Source organism: Myxine glutinosa, chromosome 3 (genome assembly GCF_964187855.1).
Source record: "Myxine glutinosa chromosome 3, kmMyxGlut1.1, whole genome shotgun sequence".
Classification (NCBI taxonomy): Eukaryota; Metazoa; Chordata; class Myxini; order Myxiniformes; family Myxinidae; genus Myxine; species Myxine glutinosa.
Genome location: NC_136263.1, coordinates 39,372,236 through 39,397,269, shown reverse-complemented (window position 1 = coordinate 39,397,269; position 25,034 = coordinate 39,372,236). Strand labels below are relative to the sequence as shown.

Sequence of the window (25,034 nt, the reverse complement as noted above, 5' to 3'; positions counted from 1 at the left end):
ATTTTGTTAATGTGACCTTTAAAAGAAACAAAAACCACATTTGACATTTCGAAACAAATAAATTGATCCTTGAAAGTGATGTAAACTGATATCGAACTCAATTCATGGACAGTACTGTGTTAAACTTCTGTACGTTTTCCAGAAGTATCTCTTTATTTTGCACATTAGCCAAAAATTTTTTTTACAAAAACAAAAGTTAAATTACGACTCGGATTACCGACAGTAAAATTACAGTTCAGTACTTCATGTATCCCCCACGAGCATTCAGGAGAGCACGTACACATTGAGGCATGCTGTTCACGAGATTTGCCAAGGTTTGGACAGGAATCGCTTGCCATGCAGTGACAATAGCCTGCTGCAATTCACGCACAGAGGTCGGCTGCTGGTCCAAGTGGTCGATTTGACGCGTTCATTCTGCCCAGAAGTTCTCTATCGGATTCATATCCGGGGAGATGGCAGGCCACTCCATATGCTCTACACCACGGTCAGCAAGAAAGTGTTGGATCATACGAGCACGATGAGGCCGTGCATTGTCATCTTGGAAGACAAAGTTTCCTCGAAAGGCTGCACGAGCAAATGGAAGCAATGTTTCTTCCAGAATGGCCCTGTACTTGAACTGGTTCAGGTTTCCATTCAGAACAACCAGGTCAGTTTTGCCCCCTGCATGAAAAGCAGCCCAAACGGTCACCCCACCACCTCCAGCTTGGACTCTTGGCAGTATACAATCTTCGTTGTAGGCTTCATGCACTTGTCTGCACACTCGGACGTGGCCATCTTGACGATAGACCAGAAATCTAGACTCGTCACTGAAGATCACATGATTCCAGTGTCCTGGCTGCCATTGACGGTGCTCTCTGGCCCACTGCAATCGGCGCTGGCAGTGTTGTCTGTTCAGGTGTGGCTTTCTCAGGGGACGCCTGGCACGATAGCCTGCTTGAACCAGTCGTTGGTTGACTAGCCTTCTGGATACAGGCACATTTGTCAGTTGCTGCCACTCAGCCCTAAGCCGATTAGCTGACGTGGTACGGCCATTGTGGACTAACCGGTGCAGCTGGCGATCATCCCTCCTTGTGGTTCTGCAGGGACGTCCTGGCCTCGGTATTGGAGGAGGGACACCCCTCTGAGCATTTCGTTTCAGGATCTTTGACCCCTGACCTTGAGTGATGCCGTACTGCCGAGCAATAGCACGTTCTTTCATGCTGTAATTTCGTAAAGCCACCACTCCATGACAAACAGCATTGTCGAGTTGATGGACCATCTCCAGAGGAAGCGGCAATAACTTTTGGAGATGTGCAGCAGTTGTTTTCCACTAATACATAACGCAACAACCCTTGTATACCCGACTGTGAAGCCAATCGTCAAATGCACCTGTCCGTACATTTTGCCACGCCACCTGTGATATAATCCTGTTGTTGACTTCTTGCTGCGACAGACAATCAGTGACATGGTTCTTTTAACAAATAAATCACCAAAGTGTAAAAGAAACTCACCAGATTGATATACTGAGTAAAGAAAGTAAACCCAAGTCAAGAAAAAAAAAAATTCCATATTAAATGCCAAGTCTGTATATATGTTGGAACCCATCTGTGGATCGGTCCCATCGGCCGATGGGTCTGCGCTATCTGCGGATGTGTTGTTCACCTTGAAGGAATGTGTTGACAGAATGGTGCTCTTCAATCAGGTGCACAGTCATTGGAATTACATGTGGTAGGAATTTAACAGAGATGATTTTTAAATGTTTAACAGATTAAACCACATGTCACGGACTGCTTTATAAACATTATGACATAAATTGCTTATTTTTAGGTTCAAATAAACATACTCATCCACCATTGATGCATAGGAAACACAGATGGGTTCACCTTCAAGGTGAACAACACATTCGCAGATGGCGCAGACTCATCGGCCGATGGGACCGATCCACAGATGGGTTCCAACATATATATATATACAGTATATATATATATATATATATATATATATATATATATATATATATATATATACTGTGGCGGACACAAAAGCCCACTGGCGTGGTGACATCATTCCGCGCACCAAGCGGGCGGTGGCCACGCACCAGGGGTAGGCGTGGCCTCATGATATACACCGGGCGCCCAGCCCGGGACAGTACAGTGTTACAGTGTAGTCTTACAATAAAGACATTTATATGTTACCGCTTGTCCGCTTCCTCCTTGCTCACAAGCAGCGCGCGTAACGCCGCGCTTTACTGGTGACCCTCGACGTTGGATCCGCCGAAGCGATCCTTCCGAACACGACGCCATGGCATTGGCGATTAAACTTCCCGAGTTTTGGGAGGCCCAGGCCGAGGTCTGGTTCGTTCAAGCCGAAGCCCAGTTTCAGCTTCGGCGCCTCACCAACGACGACCTGCGCTACTGCCATGTCGTCGCCTCCCTCGGGCCCGGCACGGCCGCTCGAGTTGTGTCCGTCCTTCGCCACCCACCGGACGGCCACAAGTACGAGACACTCAAGCGGCTACTCCTAGCCACGTTCGGCCTCACGGACGACGCACGCGCCGATCGCCTCCTGGATCTCCCCGAGCTCGGTGAGACGCGCCCGTCGGTCCGAATGGACCATATGCTGTCACTGTTGGGCGACGAAGCCCCCGGTTCGCTATTCCGGGCGCTTTTCCGGCGCCAACTTCCAGCGCAGGTTCGCCTTGCGTTGGCCGGGACCGAGCTAACGGAACCCCGAGCATTGGCAGCCGAGGCGGACAGGTATTTCGCCGCTTCGGACACGCGGGCGAGCGTCGGCGTGGTCTTCACGGCCCTCGACGCTGATGTTCAGCAGCACGCTGATGTTCAGCAGCACGCTGATACGTGCCTCGTGAGCGCCACCACGCCCCGCCCACCGCCGCGGCGAAAACCGCCACCGCGGGGAAACCCGCCAACTCCACCGGCCTGGCGGAGCCAGCCACGCTCCTCCAGCTCCACCACCTGGTGCTGGTTCCACACCAAGTTCGGCCACGAAGCTCGGCGGTGTCATCCGCCGTGCTCCTTCCACGGGTCGGGAAACGCCCGGGCCGGCGCTCAATAGTGGCGATGAGCGCCGGCCGTTCGAACAGCCTGCTGTTCATAACGGACACCTTCTCCGGGCTACGTTACCTGTGCGACACGGGAGCGCAGGTGAGTGTCATTCCCGCCGGCACGTCAGACAAGCACGCCGCGGGTGGGGGCCCCGTGCTGCTTGCCGCGAACAGGACGCCCATCCGTACGTACGGAAAACGCTGCCTCTCTCTGCGGTTTGGAGGGCAGGTTTTCCGATGGACGTTCGTCACTGCCGACGTGCCCATGGCACTGCTTGGCGCGGACTTCCTGTGCGCTAATGGGCTCCTGGTCGACGTCAAGCGCAGACGGCTTGTCCAGGCCGAGACGTTCAGCTCGCTCGCTTGCGCGTTGCCCAGCTCAACGAGCGGCTTGCCAAGCGGCTTGCCGAACGATTCGGTTCCGGCCACGTTGGGCTGTACGCTTCCGGCAGCGGACGCATTCACCCGCCTCCTCGCTGGCTTCCCGGCCCTCACGCGGCCCACCTTCTCGGCGGGGGCCGTCAAGCACGGGGTGGCCCATCACATCCCCACCGTCGGGCCACCGGTCTACGCCCGGGCACGCCGCCTCGAGCCGACGAAGCTGGCGGTGGCAAAAGCGGAGTTCGCTACCCTGGAGCGACTCGGCATCGTGCGGCGCTCAGAGAGCGCTTGGGCGTCGCCGCTGCACATCGTGCCGAAGCCCGGCGGGGGATGGCGACCGTGCGGGGACTATCGCCGTCTCAATGACGCTACGACTCCCGACCGCTACCCCGTCCCCCACATTCAGGACTTTTCCGCCCGTTTGGCGGGCAGGTCCTTCTTCTCGAAGGTGGACCTCATACGCGGCTACCATCAGGTCCCCGTCAGGCCGGAGGACGTCCCGAAGACGGCGGTCATCACGCCATTCGGACTCTTCGAGTTCCTGCGCATGCCCTTCGGTCTGAAGAATGCGGCTCAGGCGTTCCAGCGACTGATGGACAGCGTCCTGCGCGACTTGGATTTTGTCTTTGTCTACCTGGACGATATCCTCGTCGCCAGTGCGTCCCGCGAAGAGCACCTACGCCACCTCCGCACGCTCTTCGAACGCCTGGGCCAGCATGGCCTAATTGTGAACCCTGCAAAGTGCCGGTTCGGCGCCACCACAATCGATTTTCTGGGGCACCGTGTCACCAGGCACGGAGCCGTCCCCCTGCCGGCCAAGGTGGAGGCGGTGAAGGGGTTTCCGCGCCCCCGCACGATCAGAGGGCTGCAGGAGTTCCTGGGCATGGTGAACTTTTACCATCGGTTCCTGCCCCGTATCGCCCAGCTCCTGCGCCCCCTGCACGAAGCTCTCCGAGGTAAGCCGGGCAAAGGCGACGTTACCTGGACCGAGCAGATGGACACGGCGTTCACGGGCGCGAAGCTCGCCTTAGCTAACGCCACCATGCTCGCGCACCCGGCGCCCGATGCACCGATCGCCCTCACCACCGATGCCTCGGACTACGCGGTGGGCGCGGTGCACGAGCAATGGGTGCGTGGAGCTTGGCAACCGCTGGCGTTCTTTAGCCGGCAGCTTCGCCCGCCCGAACGCCGTTACAGTACCTTTGACCGCGAGTTGCTCGGACTTCACTTGGCGGTCAGGCACTTCCGCCATCTGCTCGAGGGCCGTGCGTTCACTGCCTTCGTCGACCACAAGCCGTTGATCTTCGCGATGGGCAAGGTCACCGAGCCGTGGTCGGCCCGGCAGCAGCGTCACCTCTCGGCCGTGTCCGAGTACACGACGGACATCCAGCACGTCGCGGGGAAGGACAACCTGGTGGCGGATTGCCTTTCCCGGGCCGTCGCCCACGCAGTCCACCTCGGCATCGACTATGCCCGGATGGCAGCGGACCAGGCCGCTGACCCCGACGTCCAGGCCTTGCGGACCGCCGTCACGGGCCTCCGCGTCACCGAGGTGCCGTTCGACGGCGCGGGCGCGGCCCTCTTGTGCGACGTCTCTCTCGGGCGTCCTCGCCCCATCGTGCCCGCGGGCTGGCAGCGCCAGGTGTTTGACGCCATCCACGGCTTGTCCCACCCGGGCGCGAGGGCCTCCCAAAGGCTGATCGCCGACAAGTTCGTCTGGCATGGCCTCCGGAAGGCCGTCCGCGGCTGGGCCAGGACGTGCCTCGCGTGCCAGCGCGCCAAGGTGCACCGGCACACCCAGGCCCCGTTGGCCCCGTTCACGGTGCCGGAACGCCGGTTTGACCACGTCCACGTGGACCTGGTGGGACCTCTGCCCCCCTCGCGGGGTTTCACCTACGTCCTCACCATGGTGGACCGCACCACCCGGTGGCCGGAGGCCGTGCCCTTGGCATCGACAACGGCGGCCGATGTCGCGCAGGCTTTCATCGCCACCTGGGTCGCCCGGTTCGGCGCCCCCTCAGACATCTCATCCGACCGCGGCCCCCAGTTCACCTCGGAGCTCTGGGGGGCGGTTGCGCAGGGGCTCGGGGTCCGGCTGCACCGAACCACGGCCTACCACCCCCAGGCTAACGGCCTGTGTGAGCGATTTCACCGCTCATTGAAGGCCGCGCTCCGGGCCACCCTCCGCGACGGCGGCTGGGTCGACAGGCTCCCCTGGGTCCTGCTGGGCCTCCGGACGGCGCCCAAGGAGGACCTGCGCGCATCCGCGGCGGAGTTGGTCTTCGGGCAACCGCTGCGGGTGCCGGGCGAGTTCCTCCCCGACTCCACGGCACCATGGTCCGCGGCACAGCAGCGCTCCGCTCTGCAAGAGACCGCCCAGAGGTTCGCCCCAGTGCCAACGGCATGCCACGGGCACCCACCGACGCACGTCGCCCCGGAGCTTCGCACGGCGGAGTACGTCTTCGTCCGCCACGATGCCCATCGGACACCACTGCGGCCCCCATACGACGGGCCTTTCCGCGTGCTGGAGACCGGGGCGAAGCACTTCACCCTGGACATCGGCGGTACTCCTAACCGCGTTTCGGTAGACCGCCTCAAGCCGGCCCACCTCGATGTGGACCATCCACCGCCAGTGGCCCGACCCCCACGTCGGGGCCGACCTCCTGCGGGCGGACCCCCGGCACCGCCCAGCCCCGCCGCCACGCCGCCCCCCGGTCCTGCACCCATCCCAGGGGCAGCCAGGGGCATCCCACCTGGCATCCCTGCACCCCGGACGCCGCCGATCGCCAGGGGGCGCTTCGGCCGGGTCATTCGTCTGCCCCGCAAACTGGCCCTCCAGGTGCGCGGGAATTCTGGGGGGGTGCGTGTGGCGGACACAAAAGCCCACTGGCGTGGTGACATCATTCCGCGCACCAAGCGGGCGGTGGCCACGCACCAGGGGTAGGCGTGGCCTCATGATATACACCGGGCGCCCAGCCCGGGACAGTACAGTGTTACAGTGTAGTCTTACAATAAAGACATTTATATGTTACCGCTTGTCCGCTTCCTCCTTGCTCACAAGCAGCGCGCGTAACGCCGCGCTTTAATACTGTACTAGGGCATTGCCCGTACTATATCTATATCTAAAATTATATCCCCCCCCCTCTATTTACATGAAATGGTTTGGTCCAAAGCGAACGGCTTGCGAGTACGGTGACAATCCCCCCCCTCTATTTACATGCAATGGTTTGGTCCAAAGCGAACGGCTTCCGGAGTTTGGTAAAGAAATCGCCATCGCGTGCACAAACGCGCAGGAAAGCGAATGAATCGCAAATTCGGTTTTATTAGTTTTAAAACATAGTTTAACGCCAACATAGTTTGCAAACGTGAAATAAATGAATACGCTCTCAAATGTGCCATCCGAGGCAGAGTGTGTCCTCCACGTTCGGCACACGCGATCGTTCGCTGCTCTCTGATTGGTTGAATCGTTTTTTGGACATAGCTCGGTAAGTAATTGTCCGATTAATATGAAACCTTGAAAAGGCACATCCTCGGGTCCCCAGCAATATACCTGGCAAGTTAAAAGTATATCGGACCCGTGGTTGTCGAGAAACAGCGGTCACAGACAAACAGACGTACAGACGTACAGACGTACAAACGTACAAACAGAGATTACTGGAATTATAGATAGACTAGGGCATTGCCCGTACTATATCTATATCTAAAATTATATCCCCCCCCTCTATTTACATGAAATGGTTTGGTCCAAAGCGAACGGCTTGCGAGTACGGTGACAATCCCCCCCCTCTATTTACATGCAATGGTTTGGTCCAAAGCGAACGGCTTCCGGAGTTTGGTAAAGAAATCGCCATCGCGTGCACAAACGCGCAGGAAAGCGAATGAATCGCAAATTCGGTTTTATTAGTTTTAAAACATAGTTTAACGCCAACATAGTTTGCAAACGTGAAATAAATGAATACGCTCTCAAATGTGCCATCCGAGGCAGAGTGTGTCCGCCACGTTCGGCACACGCGATAGTTCGCTGCTCTCTGATTGGTTGAATCGTTTTTTGGACATAGCTCGGTAAGTAATTGTCCGATTAATATGAAACCTTGAAAAGGCACATCCTCGGGTCCCCAGCAATATACCTGGCAAGTTAAAAGTATATCGGACCCGTGGTTGTCGAGAAACAGCGGTCACAGACAAACAGACGTACAGACGTACAGACGTACAAACGTACAAACGTACAAACAGAGATTACTGGAATTATAGATATATATAATATATATATATATATATATATATATATATATATATATATATATATATATATATATATATATATATTACAGTATATATGGAAAAGCAAGGTACATTTTTGCGAGATACATATACATCTCTGGTTGCCGCATCGAGGTGCCGGCAATCCACAGGAAGGATTAAAATGTAAATGCAGCACAGAGAAATCCAGAGGAACATTATTTAAACAGCCCATGACAGACGCCGCGAACTCTAAACGGATCAATGCCTGTCACACAGCTCGAGACAGCATGCTCTGTCAGCGCTGATTAATAATCAATAGAGACACGTGATTCACGCTGGGCTGGATGGGGAGCGATCCGCCCGCGGACGGCGCGAGCGCAGACAGCAGTCGGCACGGAATTACAGCACCGTGGTCACGTGGTGGGCTCGAGGAGAGAGAGAGAGCACGCGCGCGCACGCGCACGCACCTGCAAACCAATTTCACCGATCCAAAGTGAAGCTTTGCGCACGGTCCTCGCCTTTGTGTCGATTGTCCGAGGAGTTTGGGCTTTGTACCGATTTATCATGAACGCGAGTGGATCTCGCATCTACCGGACGACGTGCGATCCCCCGACGTGTGTGAGACGAACGCGTTACTGGGATTCACACCACGTGGGCCCAGAGTGGAACGCCGCGAGACCCGAGCTAAACTTCGTGCCCGACGTGACGGGTCTCCGTCGACCCTTGACTCACCTCGCTCCTCTGGCTCACGCAAGACCGATGCATCTGCCTGTGGGTTGTACATTTGGTTGTCGCTGCGACTTCTCCGGCGGCGGCCTCGGCTGCCTCCGAGCGAGAAAAGCTCCTTCCGTACACACGTCTGACTGACTGGACCGGCCCGCGAGCCTCCGTTATGGCCACAGCTTGCGGGACAATGAGGGCCTTGCCCTGCTCCGAGCACAGATGGCACATGGCGTGCGATTGGGGACCGCCTTTCACGCGCGCACGATAAACCCAAAGGCAAAGGAGCCAATTGGGATCGTGACCACTGAGGCGCACATTTTAACAGCCCTCTCAGACGGACCATGGTCGAAATCGGGCTGGTGGGTCGACATAACAACTTCAAGAACTAGAACGGCACTCAGTAGAGAGCATACCTCCGCCTGGTTGGCCATGTCACTCAATCATCAATGGTGAAGAATCACTTAAATAATTAAATAATTCCCATATCCGAATCCATATTCAGATCTTCACCAAAATCGAATCGATTCTTCCTTGTCACACACCCAACCGGTCCACCAAGTTTCGTCCAAATCCATCCATAACCTTTTGAGATATCCCGCAATGTATAGTTTTTGACCCTATCTCCCAATGGTGAAGAATCACTTCAAAAATTAAATAATTCTCATATCCGAATCCATATTCAGATCTTCACCAAAATCGAATCGAATTGTCGTTGTCACACACACAACCGGTTTCACAAGTTTCGTCCAAATCCATCCATAACATTTTGAGATATCCCGGAATATATCGTTTTTGGCCCTTTCTCCCAATGGTGAAGAATCACTTCAAAAATTAAATAATTCTCATATCTGAATCCATATTCAAATCTTCACCAAAACCGAATCGATTATTCTTCATCATACACCCAGTCGGTCCACCAAGTTCCGTCCAAATCCATCCATAACTCTTTGAGATATCCCGCAATGTATAGTTTTTGGCCCTATCTCCCAATGATGAAGAATCACTTAAAAAATTAAATAATTCTCATATCCGAATCCATATTCAGATCTTCACCAAAATCGAATCGATTATTCTTCATCATACACCCAGTCGGTCCACCAAGTTCCGTCCAAATCCATCCATAACTCTTTGAGATATCCCGCAATGTATAGTTTTTGGCCCTATCTCCCAATGGTGAAGAATCACTTTAAAAATTAAATAATTCTCATATCCGAATCCATATTCAGATCTTCACCAAAATCGAATCGATTATTCTTCGTCATACACCCAGTCGGTCCACCAAGTTCCGTCCAAATCCATCCATAACTTTTTGAGATATCCCGCAATGTATAGTTTTTGGCCCTATCTCCCAATGGTGAAGAATCACTTTAAAAATTATAGTAGCCGGATCCGAATCCGGATCTTCACCAAAATCTAATCATTTCGTCCTTGTCACATACGCTACATCTCCGCCGAATTTCGTCCAAATCCGTCTGCAACTTTTTGAGATATTTTGTTCACAAACAAACAGACAAACAAACAGACAGGGGTGAAAACATAACCTCCATCGACGTTTTGTGGCGGAGGTAAAAAAAAAAGAAAAAAAAAAGTCAATTTTTGTCCCGATGTGCAGCACCATGTGAAAAAATGATTGGTTAACTACTAGGCTATATGTTATGAAGAAGAACTTTGATATTGAATAGTTCAATTGGCACGTCTCGCACTGTGCAAATCACTGTAAACATGGCTTTCTGATTCTACGTGTGTCCTCTCCGCTCCGACAATCCACACAGGCTTTAATTTATCATTGTGATGCACGATGGCGGATGCAAAGCAAACTTCCTGTCGCGTTTTCCAACCATGTATGTTAAAGTGTCCCCTCCCTTCACTCCCTCGGTAGTCAGCATTAAAATGGGCGTTCAGCAGAGCTTTTAATTATTCAGGAGCGACATGAGGGTCCCAGGCGCCCAGCATGTGACAGGCGAGCTGGGACAGTCAAAATGATTTCATGGCTTCACCAGCACGCTGACGGACCCCTGGGATCAGGTGAGGGAGGAAGAGGAGGCAGGTGTAACACGCGCGAGGTCCACCTAATGATGACGCGGAGGAGAAATGTGAGAAAGACCTTTACTTATGAGGACTCACACACCTCAGGTCACACACTGGAGTACTTTTACCTCATAATACCTAATGAGGTACTATGTATGCGTGGTGCGTAATTAGATATACTCCGATCTATCTTTCTTCACTAAAACTGGATGATCAGCGAGCTGAAAGTCATTTCATTTCGCGCTTTCGAGCCAATGAGACCCACAGGAAAAAGGCAAAAGCTTTGTCGTAAAATTTTATGCACAATTGAATCTTATAATCCGATGTCTTGTCTGAAAGTTTAGATTTGACCCGGCAAAGAAAAAAGGCCTTCATATCCAGACGACCCGGAGATAAGACCCTTGAGTTGGCGATTGAGGTCCTGCTCCGAAGTCGCAGAAGGATGAGTCAAATTGGTGCGGAAGATGACCGTTGGATACACCGATCGCTCTTGTATCTTTGCTGGTATGGGAGGTGGTTGTCCATTGGTCGTGCCCTACGGAGATCTGTTTCGAATGTGTTGCAGATGCAATACAGACCATGTGACGCCAAATGGACCCAACCCAGATTGCTGTTCTGGTATCATCTAATTTCCTTATGGAAGAGTCTGATGATGGAAAGTTTTACAGTTTATTGTTCCAGTCGGAATTCAATCGACCTTGTACCCTTCCTTGCATGCAACTACCTAGATTTATTTGTGCCATCCTGCAAACTTCTGGAAATTCAACACACATTCAACTGGAGAGTTCACAGGACACCCGACCCCACGCAGTCTTGAGAAAAAGGGAAGGGTCTTTAAAACTCTTGCTTTGTGTTTTGCACTAAACAAATAACTATAGGTGCCACCATATTTAGCTGAATGCTGAATGTCACAGTTACTCTGCCCTCAGGGCATGAGATGGCAGTATTGCTTAATCTCAGGTACTCTGCCCACAGGGCATGCTATGGCATGAATGCTGAATCGCACAGTTACTCTGCCCTCAGGGCATGAGACGGCTTGAATGCTGAATCTCAGTTACTCTGCCCTCAGGGCATGAGATGGCATGAAAGCTTAATCTCACAGTTACTCTGCCCTCTGGGCATGATATGGCATAAATGCTGAATCTCACAGTTACTCTGCCCTCAGGGCATGAGATGTCATGAAAGCTGAATCTCACAGTTACTCTGCCCTCAGGGCATGAGATGGCAGTAATGCTTAATCTCAGGTAATCTGCTCTCAGAGCATGATATGGCATGAATGCTGAATCTCACAGTTACTCTGCCCTCAGGGGATGAGATGGCAGTAATGCTTAATCTCAGGTACTCTGCTCTCAGAGCATGATATGGCATGAATGCTGAATCTCACAGTTACTCTGCCCTCAGGGCATGAGATGGCAGTAATGCTTAATCTCAGGTACTCTGCTCTCAGAGCATGATATGGCATGAATGCTGAATCTTACAGTTACTCTGCCCTCAGAGCATGAGATGGCATGAATGCTGAATCTCACAGTTACTCTGCCCTCAGGGCATGAGATGGCATGAATGCTGAATCTCACAGTTACTCTGCCCTCAGGGCATGCTATGGCATGAATGCTGAATCTCACAGTTACTCTGCCCTCAGGGCATGCTATGGCATGAATGCTGAATCTCACAGTTACTCTGCCCTCAGGGCATGCTATGGCATGAATGCTGAATCTCACAGTTACTCTGCCCTCAGAGCATAAGATGGCATGAATGCTGAATCTCACAGTTACTCTGCCCTCAGAGCATGAGATGGCATGAATGCTGAATCTCCCAGTTACTCTGCCCTCAGGGCATGAGATAGCAGTATTGCTTAATCTCAGGTACTCTGCCCTCAGGGCATGCTATAGCATGAATGCTGAATCTCACAGTTACTCTGCCCTCAGGGCATGAGATGGCAGTAATGCTTAATCTCAGGTACTCTGCTCTCAGAGCATGATATGGCATGAATGCTGAATCTCACAGTTACTCTGCCCTCAGGGCATGAGATGGCAGTAATGCTTAATCTCAGGTACTCTGCTCTCAGAGCATATGGCATGAATGCTGAATCTTACAGTTACTCTGCCCTCAGGGCATGAGTTTGCATGCATCCTGAATCTCAGTTAATCTGCCCTCAGGGCATATGGCATGAATGCTGAATCTCACAGTTACTCTGCCCTCAGGGCATGAGTTTGCATGCATCCTCAATCTCACAGTTAATCTGCCCTCAGGGCATGATATGGCATGAATGCTGAATCTCACAATTACTCTGCCCTCAGAGCATGAAATGGCATGAATGCTGAATCTCACAGTTACTCTGCCCTCAGGGCATGATATGGCATGAATGCTGAATCTCACAGTTACTCTGCCCTCAGAGCATGAGATGGCATGAATGCTGAATCTCTCAGTTACTCTGCCCTCAGGGCATGAGATGGAAGTATTGCTTAATCTCAGATACTCTGCCCCCAGGGCATGGTATGGCATGAATGCTGAATCTCAGTTACTCTGCCCTCAGGGCATGAGATGGCATGAATGCTGAATCTCACAGTTACTCTGCCCTCAGGGCATGAGATGGTATGAAACATGAAAGCTGAATCTCACAGTTACTCTGCCCTCAGGGCATGAGATGGCATGAATGCTGAATCTCACAGTTACTCTGCCCTCAGGGCATGCTATGGCATGAATGCTGAATCTCACAGTTACTCTGCCCTCAGGGCATGCTATGGCATGAATGCTGAATCTCACAGTTACTCTGCCCTCAGGGCATGCTATGGCATGAATGCTGAATCTCACAGTTACTCTGCCCTCAGAGCATAAGATGGCATGAATGCTGAATCTCACAGTTACTCTGCCCTCAGAGCATGAGATGGCATGAATGCTGAATCTCCCAGTTACTCTGCCCTCAGGGCATGAGATAGCAGTATTGCTTAATCTCAGGTACTCTGCCCTCAGGGCATGCTATAGCATGAATGCTGAATCTCACAGTTACTCTGCCCTCAGGGCATATGGCATGAATGCTGAATCTCACAGTTACTCTGCCCTCAGGGCATGATATGGCATGAATGCTGAATCTCCCAGTTACTCTGCCCTCAGGGCATGAGATGGCAGTATTGCTTAATCTCAGGTACTCTGCCCTCAAGGCATGATGCAGCATAAATATTTTTCAAAGTACTGCTAAACAGAAGGATTTTGAAAGTGCCAAGAAGGCTTATTTGTCTTCTACAATGTTCAAGTATATAATTCCTTTGAAATAAAATAAAGGTTTTAATGGTTGTAGAAAAAAATAAATCTTTTTTTTGGAAGTTTACCACCATTGATGCATCGTCTTTTATACCACATTATTCAACACATTCAAATAAGCTATTTATGCTTATTGTTTGTCTCTTTTATGACTTCCCTAAAAACAGTAAGTTTCATATTTGGAATGATTTAAAATTTTGTTTGACTGCCAGACATGCAAAGTAGACATTTATATTTCTCCTTCCTCTATGTGCATATGCACATAAGGGTGGAAATGCGAATGGTTCGGTGGATGTGCGGAGTATCGTTGAGAGAGAGGAAGACAAATGATGAATTGCGAAAGATGATGGGAATAGAGCCTGTGATGGATGCTGTGAAGAGAAACAGGTTGAGATGGTTTGGTCATGTTTTGAGGAAGGATGAAAGTGACAGGTTGAGAAGAGTGATGGAAATGAATGTCGAAGGAAGTAGAGGACGGGGAAGACCGAGAAAGACTTGGCTAAAGATGGTCGAAGAAGAGATGCGGGCAAGGGGGTTAACAAGGGGAGATGCAGAAAATAGGGCAAAATTGAGAAGATTGTCATGGGGACCGCAAGGCTAACCCCCACTCTAACAGGGATAATGGCCTCAAAATGCCTGTTGTCTATGTGCATACGCGATCGGGACAAGATTCCATACAATTTGCCAATTTCAGAGCCAAAGTACTGCTAAACTGCAGGTTCGTGTTCTGATTCATGTTTCGACTCGTGTTCACAATATAACATTCAATTGAAAATAAGTATGTCCTTGATCATAGACCGACGTCTGTAGACAGACAGGCAGACAAAGTGAACGAATACGCACTATTTGTAAACACGTTGCTTTGAAAAATCCTCATGGCTGTGGGGGCAGTACTGCTGTAATTATCAATCAAACTTCTTCTTCTTCTTCTTCTCCTTACATATGTGGCCCAAGGCTGTGGGGTAGCATCATGAACTGAGGGCATGATTGTGCTGCTGATGCAATGCCCCCTCCAGGTTAGAGCAGCAATTTGGAATTTGTTCCATTGTGCCAGCGTTCGCTCACCTACTCTTCACGCAGACACCGTGGGATCTTTAACGTCCACCAACAACTAGTGCTGGCAGACTGATCCTCTGGCTTTAGATGGAAGCCACACATATTGATGAATCACCCTGCACGTGTGAAACACCAGGGTGTTCTTTTATATTTGGGTTGAGATTCTAACCCAGGCTCGACAGCTCAGAGGTGAGTGAGTGTGCATACCTCCAACCTATCCTGCCAGCCCCTGCAATTATTACCCAGTACAAGAAGCTGTGAAGTTCTCAAAGACTTGGCCATTATTGGCATTTGTATTCAGCATAACGCTCAAGGCATCTGCTATCAATTTTCTGGTCTCTTGGTTCCATGTCTTTCAAAGCTGTCTTCTGCTTCTTTGCATTTTATATTCCGTCTAACAATTCTCCCATCTTTGTTCAGTTCCACTCACCCCTGGGGATTTTCAACATTGGTTCCATTATCAAACATTCCCACAAATGGCTGCTTGGTTGAAGTACAGTTGTGTGTGCTCACCCTTAGAATGATTGTAATTCGTCATTTCTTTGTCCATCGTTCCCAGCCTGCATTGCACACCCTTTCAAAAGAATGAAAAAATTCTGCGACATTTGAGGAACATAATGAATAATTCCCCTATGAACGAGAAGGTTCAATTTGTCATTCTTATGAAACCAAATTAATTCATGAAGCATATTAGAATTTACATGATATATTTTATGTATATATGTATAGGTTGTATACTAGGGTGGTGCTCAAAATAATTTTTTTTAAATATTTACTGGGACATGGCTTTTTGTTGTTCCTTTTGTTCCAAAATGAAAAGACACCAAATATGAAAGCAATCTGATTTTATTTAGGGGTGCCACATCAGCCTTCAAACTAAAGGTGTCTACAAAACTTTTCTATATATGGATCGAAAGCAAAACCAGAAGTTTGTTTTATGAAAATCCACCCTCCACTCACTTTCTTTGTATTCTAGCAAACACAAGTTACAATAGCTGCACAAATAGCACTATATTGCTATGAAAACTCAAATTCAATGATAACAATCCAAATGTTCAGTTCATAAAATGAAGAGACACCATATCACATAATATTAAAAAACCCAAATATAATGAGAAATGTAACTCCTATTTCTGGGCCTGTTTCACCACTGTTGCCTTCTTGGCATCAGGGTACATCTACCTGTGAGCAGCAACAACTTGGAGCAGAGCTTGCTTTTGCTCTTCATCCTTTGTAAGGAGCTTATTGTAGTCTTGTATCAATGCGACACCCCTTTCTGCCCTGTCGTTCACCACGACTAAGCCACTGGCGGCTTTCTTTGCTTCCTGAAAGCTGGTTTCTTGCTCCCATGAACCAGGATCCTTATCCATCCAATCAGTTGGGGTCCCTAGGATGCTGAAGAAATGCTTGGTGTGTTTTGTTATGAGGCCAGCGATTGACAGCGCGGTTCCTCGTTTGATAGCTGGTCTCTTTGGAGAGGGGTTTTCACCGTCATTTTTCAATGCTTCAATCATATTGATCTTGCTTTCTTTGTCAATTCTGGTGTCAAAGAATGCAAATGCCACTAGTACTGGGCTCATGTACCACGTGTGGCGGCCAAGTGCCTTCAAGGCTGCCTGAGCCATCTTCTGATTGATTTGTTCAAACTTTTCCAACTTCTTGAAGAGGTTAATGTCATTCAGGGGAGCCTCAATCGCTTGTGGAGCCCGAAACCAAGCCTGTACATACACAAGGCAGACAAAAATGTTGAAGGCTCGGAGTTCTCTCACCTCTTGAAGTGTCAAGTGGAACTCTGACCGAAACATGAACACCTGTAGTGAATTTAGTGCTTTTGCCATCCATCTGGCTCTGTGCATTGCTCCTGGAGCCATGATCCGGATTCCACGAGGTGGGATTCCTCCCATGTAGATGACAGTCAGTTCTAGGAGTTCACGATAATCATCTCGTGGCTGCTGATCTTTCAAACACACAAGAACGTTTTTGCTTCCAACACAGTGTCTACAGATCCCATTGAAGCCTTCCTCTCTGAGAATTGATCGTGAAGAAACTTCCTGTCCTCGGGGTTGGTGATTATGGCTTCCGAATCTGCATGCCTAAGATCAAACGTCTTCTCCAAGGAGGCCTTGAAGGATGCTTCCTTTTTCTCTTGGGTCGCACCACCCCGCTTTGCACCTTTTTGGAGGCTCCTCCATTCTTCATATAGCCTCTCCAAACGATGGATGCAGTGCTGCTTCGTCGTTGTAGGTCGGTGAGCTTTTTCCCAGAACTTCACAACCTCTTCAATGGTGAGGGTTGCACTCTCCCGGGCAGTGCGATTCTCCTTCTTCAGGTGATGGAAAAACAGGACAAGAGATTGATGCACAGTCGGGAGCTTGGCACCTTTGATGGCATCTCCAGAAGTGGACCCAATGAGATACACATTATCCTGAGCCCGAGTTTTCAATGAAACACTGGTACTAGCACATGCCATATCTGCAAAATAAGCAAGAATGTGGGTAAAATCCTGTTAATTCTTACTCCACAGGGTCACTCTCTACAAAAGAGCCACAGTCAATAAGTTAGGCCTACATATTACACACTAAAAAAGCGTACCCCTGACCCCGGGAACCTGTACAAAACATGCATGAAAATTGCCCAGATAGTGATCATAGGAAGTCTCAAAACTGTATGTATAATATATTGTATATATATAATGTATAATGTGTATTTATGTATATTTATTATTTAATGTATATTTACTATATATTTATTTTTAATATTATATTTAATGTATATATATAATTATGTATTTATTTTGTGTATATACAGCCCAAAAAATGGGAATTCCTATTTTTGCATGGGGGAAAATTCATCACTGATGTGGCACCCCTACATATTATTGGATTCCATTCAAATTTGGTGTGGTTTCCTTTGACACCAAAAGGAACAAAAATAGACCATGTCCCGGAGAATATCTGCATTTTGCTTTTTTGAAGCCCACCCTATTGTATACCATATATATATATATATTGTTGCGGACGCGGTTAAATATGTTATTTACCGAGCGGTTGGTATTACCGCGACCGAACAGTTCCCCTGATTCTTCCCCAACTCACCCGATTCACCCAGACGTTGGCCAAATCGCGCTATGCCAAATCAATGATAGAAAGGACACGACGACTGGGAAAGAGGAAACGACGCAAGGGGTACAGTTCTCAAGACCTCCGGAGGAGGGTATAATTACAGTGGTGGAGAAAAGGGGTAGATTACAAGGCAGTGAGGTAAAGACACAGAAGAGATGGGCACTTAATTACCGTCTTCTCTTATCCCAGACAGACCACAGACAAACGGAACAAGGCAGACTTACACAGGGATTGATGGCAGGAAGGGACAGGTAGGTCGATAGCACAAGGTGCACCTTAGCTCGGGGACAGGATAAAGCACGGTCCAGAAGATGCGGGGAGGTGTCACAGTGCTCGGAGGGGACATCTCTCTTTCTCCAAGCTCAGCGCGCATCTGACGTCACCTCCCCCTCACTGCGCATGCTCCAGCGGGGAGTGACACGCCCTCGGCTGGTTGGTTCCGCCCCACTGGGGCCAGTCCGCCGCTTCCATTGGGTGTGGGGGTTACCGGGCTCCGCCCTTGACGAGAAGCTGACAGGGAGCCCCTATTTGGTAACCCCATCGAGCACATGTTTGATGGCGGCTCGTTGGGAAGGCCTGGTGCCCTCCCAACACCCCCGACCAACCAAGCCGGAGTGAGGACGCGCACTTCCTGCGCTCGTTGTTGTTGTTGTTGTTGTTGTTGTTGTTGTTGTCGTACTGTGAGGAAGAGCTGCGGGGAGGTATTGGGAGGTCCTAAACTTCCTAACGGTGCCATACAATCACATTCTGGTGCAACGAAGGGTCAGAATTAATGGAAACGAGTCCTTAACTGACATAGACGAAGAATAACTAGCAAGATGTCCTATAGTTGTCTTACATGAGATGCGGTGAACCTGGGCACGACATTTAATGGGGGAAATAGGGGGAGGTCGCGTCTACAGAGTGTTGTTTACAGAAAATGGGACTAGGGAATGGGGGATTGGGGATAGTTGGGAAGTATTGAGGAAATAGGGGAATATTTACAAGCGGATATGGATGGATGCAAATCCCATATCCGCAACAATATTGTTAGGGATCCGGGGGACGGCACTCCCGTTAGCAAGGGGGGGTTAACCCCCTTGTCCTGTTAAGCTGGCCATCCGACTGGTCCTGGTACTTGTAATGCTCTTTTGCGGGGTGGGATTGATCATGGTTATTGGTCCAGGTATTATCCCGAATACCTTTATCAATCCCTCCGCAAAACAGGGAGACAAGTACCGCTCGAATCCCGGACAAGATGGAGTTTGCCGAGCGGTTTAGCAATCCGGAATCCGAGCCGTTAGCAATTGACTAAACCCGATTATAAAGCATTGGCCGAAATCGCGCCACAGGTACTCAATTGGGAAATCACTAAAGTGATCGGACGAGAATGAAACCAAAGTAAGGAGGAACAGGTATTTATTAACTAACTATACAAAACCAAAGAGAAGGAACGAAAGCAGTATACAGAATAAGAAGAAGACACAGCGCAAATCCTTAAGACAGTCTTACTTAAACCCACAGGACAACACAAACAGCACAAACTCACGTACACAAATGGGGAATTGCAGGCAGGAATGGCTGGAGGGATGAGAAGGGCAGACGGTCCACAGAGCTGGCGGTAGGGAGGTCCGGGGATCGTGGCACGACGTTGAGGTCCCGCGTGAGTGTCCATGTTCCGGTTCAGTGGTGAAAACCCGGTCGTCAGTGCTGGTTGGTATCGCCCACGAGTGTGCCGACTCTCACTCGCCGCAGGATGTTTGCGCCAAGAAAATGTCTGGGCGATCCTCTCTCAACTTCTTGGGTCGTGCTCCCTCACTCATCTGCTTCTCACCGTGGCTCTTGAACCTCCTCACGCGTCTCAGGTGGGGGCCTCATGCCAAGGGTTTTATTACCACACCCTTGGAACCCTCTCGAACTCACCAGACGTTTCTTGCCATGCCCTATCAAGCCATGCCCACCGAGCCCTGGTTGGTTGTTAAGGGCTCTCTGACTCCACCTTTGATGACGAGGTGGTGCCACGTCCGTGCCCTGGCGGCTCCTCCCCCCTTCTTGGCCTCGTGCGTAATGGAGTTTGGCACCAGGCAGCGAACGCTGCTGGGCGAGCAGAGGCGGTGTGCTGCCCACGAAAACAGCCCAACTGTTATTGGCACTTTGAGGAGATGATTGGGGAACTGAAAGGGACCTATCTTATTTGATTGATGCAACGTAGAGTCAACTATTGGAAACACAGCCTTACCTGGAGCACATAATAATGACATAACTATAGAGAGGTCCTAAAGTGTCCTACGTGTTGTACATGGACTAACTAAGGTGCAATCTTTAATTAACAGCCAATTAAGGGGACATGTACACAGGGGTCATTTATAAGGGAATTTACTACTAAATTTACATGTGAAGGTTCTAAAAACCGTAACACAGCACCCTCATTCCTCACGGCATGACTCGGGCCAAAAAAAACTTTAACTTGATGTGACACTCAGGGGTAATCCCCTCTACTATTAACTTCTCCCCTGAGTGCGACATTTTAAAAAGAGTTCAATAAGTCCCGCCCTCTACATTGCACCCTACCTAACAGTCACACCCACAGAATAACCAAATTGCGGAATTATTTTCAAACTACACATTTATGGTGGGGAGCATTATTTACAAGACACTATTTGTATTTACATGGCAACCCAGGACCTGACATTTGTTTTGGGAAACAAAAAGAACCCTGTGGGAGGGAGGAAAAAGCATGCACTGCACCGATACACCACCTCTACATGCCCGGGGATGCAGAATTGATATTGCAATGCATCACCGAGCATGCAAGCACCAAAGCACCAATAAGCACCATCCAGTGCTACATTGCACACACACAATAAAAACAACTGATGGTCTTCTATTCTTCTTCCCTCTGCTGGGCCATCGTTCTTCATGCGTCTTCATGTTCTTGGCTTGCGGCCTATTTGGTGGTATCAAAAAAACACAAACACAAGCGCGTCCGTTTTTAATTATGGCCAGCAGCGGCCAACTATGGGTGGACTGGGTGGTCCACCTGTTTGGCTTAATGCCACCTCACCGAGGTCCACAAGCGAAGATCTTTCTCTGGCCCATCGTGGCCGGTCCCAACATGTGGGGTCCATCAGTGGTGCTCGGCCACAGTACCGTGGTCCATGTGGGTGTGGTGCTTAGCCACAAACGTGTGGTCCATAAGGTGGTGCATCGATCCAGGCAGCTGGCAGCGGCAGCTCGGGCACACAGATGCGGCTCCCGCACGCTCTCCCTCAGTGCCCAGAGAGCACGGTCCATGGGTGGGGAGGAAGACAAAGCAGAGTCAGCGATGGGTAAGGGCGCAAGGGTACACATCAATAAAGGCAATGCAGAGGTGAGGTGCGCCTGGAGATCGAGCGGAGAAAGCTCGTCCCTAACGTACGTCACCCCCCCCCCCCCCTCCTCCCCCCGTCACCTACTCTACCCTCGCCCCTTACCCCGTATTTACACAACAATTTACAAATTCGTCACGACGTCTCGTCCTCCCCATATCTCCCCTAATACCAAATTGGTTCACAATCCCTCTAACCAACCAAATTTGCCATCACCCAATTCATCATCAATCCCTCTAAAGGAGGAAGAGATGGAACGACCAGCACAATGTCTCACCCACGTCATGATGCGTCTCACATTCCCAGAAACATCTGCACAAAAATAACCAAACCATGGTGTGGAGTTCTATCGTCACTTCAGGTGAGTGGATGTAGATGGTGCGAGGAGATTCCAATCCTAACTACCCTCCAAATGACTTTAACACTTTTACTCTACCCGGGGTCTTTCTCTGCAAAACCATTGGCCGTCTTACACAATGCGGTTCTAAAAACCGAACTCCCATTGCACATACTGTGGTGCTCTCCAATTTGGGGTCTCACTCCCCCGATTCAACTCCCTGTGCCTTTGCACAATTTCAGGACTGGGTCTTGTGGCTCCCCTAGCAGGTCTACTCACCTGCACAACTTCGCCACTGCAGTTGCCTCCGAGCTTACCGGCTCCTTATCCTAACCTATCTAACTGGGGAAGGCCCTCCCTGGCACTTACCCCCTCGGTACCCTCTCTGGCACTGGGCTACCCGGGTCCATCCTCCGGATCCTCGGGCCCCATTCACAATTCTACCGGCTCCCAGAGCCCACCTGCGGCCTCACCTGGCCGACATCCTCACGTTGGCGGAGTGCCCATTTAACCACACACACTAACAGGCCACACGCCCAGCCATTTCCACGTCAATAATGCACCCATCCAAACACCATTCTACCACATGCACCACAGATGCCAATATCCACCACAATTTACCTATACCCTCTACCTACTTTTAAACTACCCTCCCCGGGTATTCGTGATAGGGGTCCATCTTCCCGATCCACTCCCTTCACACCAACCACTCCACTCCACGTTTTCCACCATACTCACTCCACACCATCCATTCCATACTCCATTTACTCCAGACCAGTTATTCCATTCAACCATTCTCCATACACCTGTTCACTTGCACACCTGTGCTCACACACACCTGGTGGCTCTTGCACCCTCCTTTCCTCCCAGGCTTCTTCATTCACTACAATGCCATTCACCGACACTCACAATACTCTGCTCAATACTCTTTCTATACACACACACAGCATCATCTGATCTAACTACTCCCTTCTGAAACTCGTGCTCCCCGTCGTCCCCTTATACTATTGCGCTCCCTCCTTATTATAATCCACTAATCTGCTACGTCCCCTCTACAGGTACAATGTCACTACTTAAATCTAAAGTTACCTACTGTCATTGCTCTAGATCCCTAATCCATTTATCCTAACCTGCCCTCGGCGAGCTTGCACTGCCAAACCCCATAATCTATTGCTCATGTGCCCGGGGGATGTGAGGGATGGCAGAGTTGCCATTCCTCCACATCGGGCATCTCTCACTATCAATTTTGCCCATCCAATTTCTTTCCAATCAAATTTGCCAATCCTTACTGCCAATCATCTTCGCCAATTAAATTTACCAATCCAATTTCACTGCTAATCATATTCCCTATCCCGACTCGTCCATTATTCTGAGCCTCGGTATGGGAAATTATATTCTCACAGCTCGGCTTCGCAAAGCCGAGCACTGAATGCGGTGGTTCGTCTACTGCGGTTGAGTCCGTCCGGCCTTCGGTTCAGGGGAGGGGGTTTACTCGGGCTGAGATTCCAAGGTCCACCTCGGCGCGGAGCATTCCGGTCTCCCGCCCGATGGACCAATCTTGCCCGGCCGGAACGCCGCAACCACAAGGGGGCGCCGTGCCGATCCTTCCTACCTTCCCTCGAACCGGGCCGCCCGCTCCGCTTAGCAGAGCGCGGACGCGACCGTGCAGGGCAAGGCCCGGCGCGGATCGCGCACGGCGGTTCTTTTAAAACCGCCGTGATTACGACCCCTGCCGGTTCCCGCAGTACCCAAAGCCCGGCACGGACCGAGGGCTCCCGTCGGCTAAACGTCGGTCTAGTCAGGCAGATAGGTGTATCCATCATAAGAATTGTGGGTTTAGACGTACAAGCATGAAATTTGGCACAGTCATAGATAATAATCTAATGAATAATTCCAGATATGGACCCACCGCGAAAACGTCCTATGGTAGCCATGGCGGCCATTTTACAAAATGGCCGTTTTGACCGCGATTATTTTTTACCGGACGACACAAATGCTTCTTTATGTTCTAATGAAATGACTCTAGATACACATATATGCCATAATTGTATTCTCCAAATGACCACAATTTGCATGTGTGTTGCCAGCAATGTCAATTAACCCACCAAGCACTGTAACGGTAACTTATATTACTAGATAGTTCCAGTTTGATCTTGTTTATACGTCACAATTTTCTCCACCACACTGGCACAAAGCGGTACATTTCAAACTAGCTTGTTTGCACTTGCATCGTCCCTTGCAACCCTTTTTGCATTTACAACAAATCAGCTCCCTTGATGAAATGCTGGCTTCAGGAAGCATGGACCACAGGGGTTTCCAGTTGTGGGGATCGATCCATCCCCAATCCCCAGGTGAGGGCAGATCCATAACAACCTTGAGCAAGTTTCCCCAGCAGTGGCCACCATGTACACAGCCCTCTTGATTTGTTGTACCAGGGCTCCTCTGGTAGGGGGAATAGCTTGCATGGCTCGTCCTTTCTTCGTGAAGAGTGCCTGTCGAGCTTCGTCTATGTTGACGAGATTGCTGGTGCGATCGTAGAGAAGAATGGTGAACCGCTCGAGCACTGCCACAACGTCATCAGAGATGTCTGCTGTCCCCGTGGAGATGAACTAACGCTGGCGTCAATTCGTCAAATACTTTCCAGGTATCCCAGGCTGTATTCTTGCCCCGTGTATTAAATGACGAGACTGTGTCACACCCTGTGTATGCATGGAACATCGGGAGGGCCTGTGACTTATCTGGTCCGAGGAATGCTGCAATTTCATGTGCTGGAATATACCTGAAGTGCTGGCCTGTCCCAAAGGCCACCCAAAGCTCCTGGATTTTGAGTTTGGTTGTTGCTGCCACAGCCAATACCACTATATCTGTATCCACCGTACGCAGAAGAATTTTCTGAAATCCATCACGGACTGCCTCCGCGAGATGTATCATCATTCGTGTATCAGCCTCCTCATGGTCACATGGGGCAAGATGACTGGTGTCGCGTGCGGGAATGCACGTCACATCTGAACCATCCGTGGTGACTATCTGCTTATCTGATACAAGATGTGTGATGTGTTTTGTCAAGAAGGCAAACAGTTCTGTTTTGTTTGCATCAATTCTCAGGAACTGCTGCCAATTTCCTGGAAGAACAGTGGATCCGTCAACTCTCCTTCGAATGACTTTCCCACGTTTGTCCCTGGCTTGAGATTTCAGGCTGTTGTCACGGTACTGGTCCCAGACTATATCCACACGACAGGCTCTTTGCAAGTGACCTTGTATGTGTGGCAAGAATACTTTCAGCGCATAATCATCAAAGGTTTTGGCAGCAACTGGTTTCAGAACGTTCACCAACACTGCCCCGTCAAGGATAGTGACGTCAGTATCTGGTTTTGGAGCATCACCTCTGACCTCTGCGCAACTCTCTAGACACACCAATAGATCTGATTTGGTTCCCAGTCGTAACTTCCCAAGCTGAGATAAAGATGGGGGACATGCTTGGTTTTCATGGCGGAAAA

General features: G+C 50.2%; 1 protein-coding gene across 2 annotated transcripts in view; it reads right to left on the bottom strand.

The window, feature by feature from the left end:
* Positions 1 to 25,034, bottom strand: part of LOC137423652 (LIM domain-binding protein 2) — a 517,204-nt gene that overhangs the window by 417,995 nt on the left and 74,175 nt on the right. The window contains exon 1 of one of the 2 annotated variants that reach the window (XM_078773915.1): positions 8,399 to 8,616. The exons of the other annotated variant lie outside the window; for it this stretch is intronic. Within the exon in view, the coding sequence (XP_078630041.1) occupies positions 8,399 to 8,450 (52 nt within the window). The 5' untranslated portion in view covers positions 8,451 to 8,616. Of the gene's footprint in view, positions 1 to 8,398; positions 8,617 to 25,034 lie in introns of those variants that run through there. 2 annotated transcript variants of the gene reach the window in all.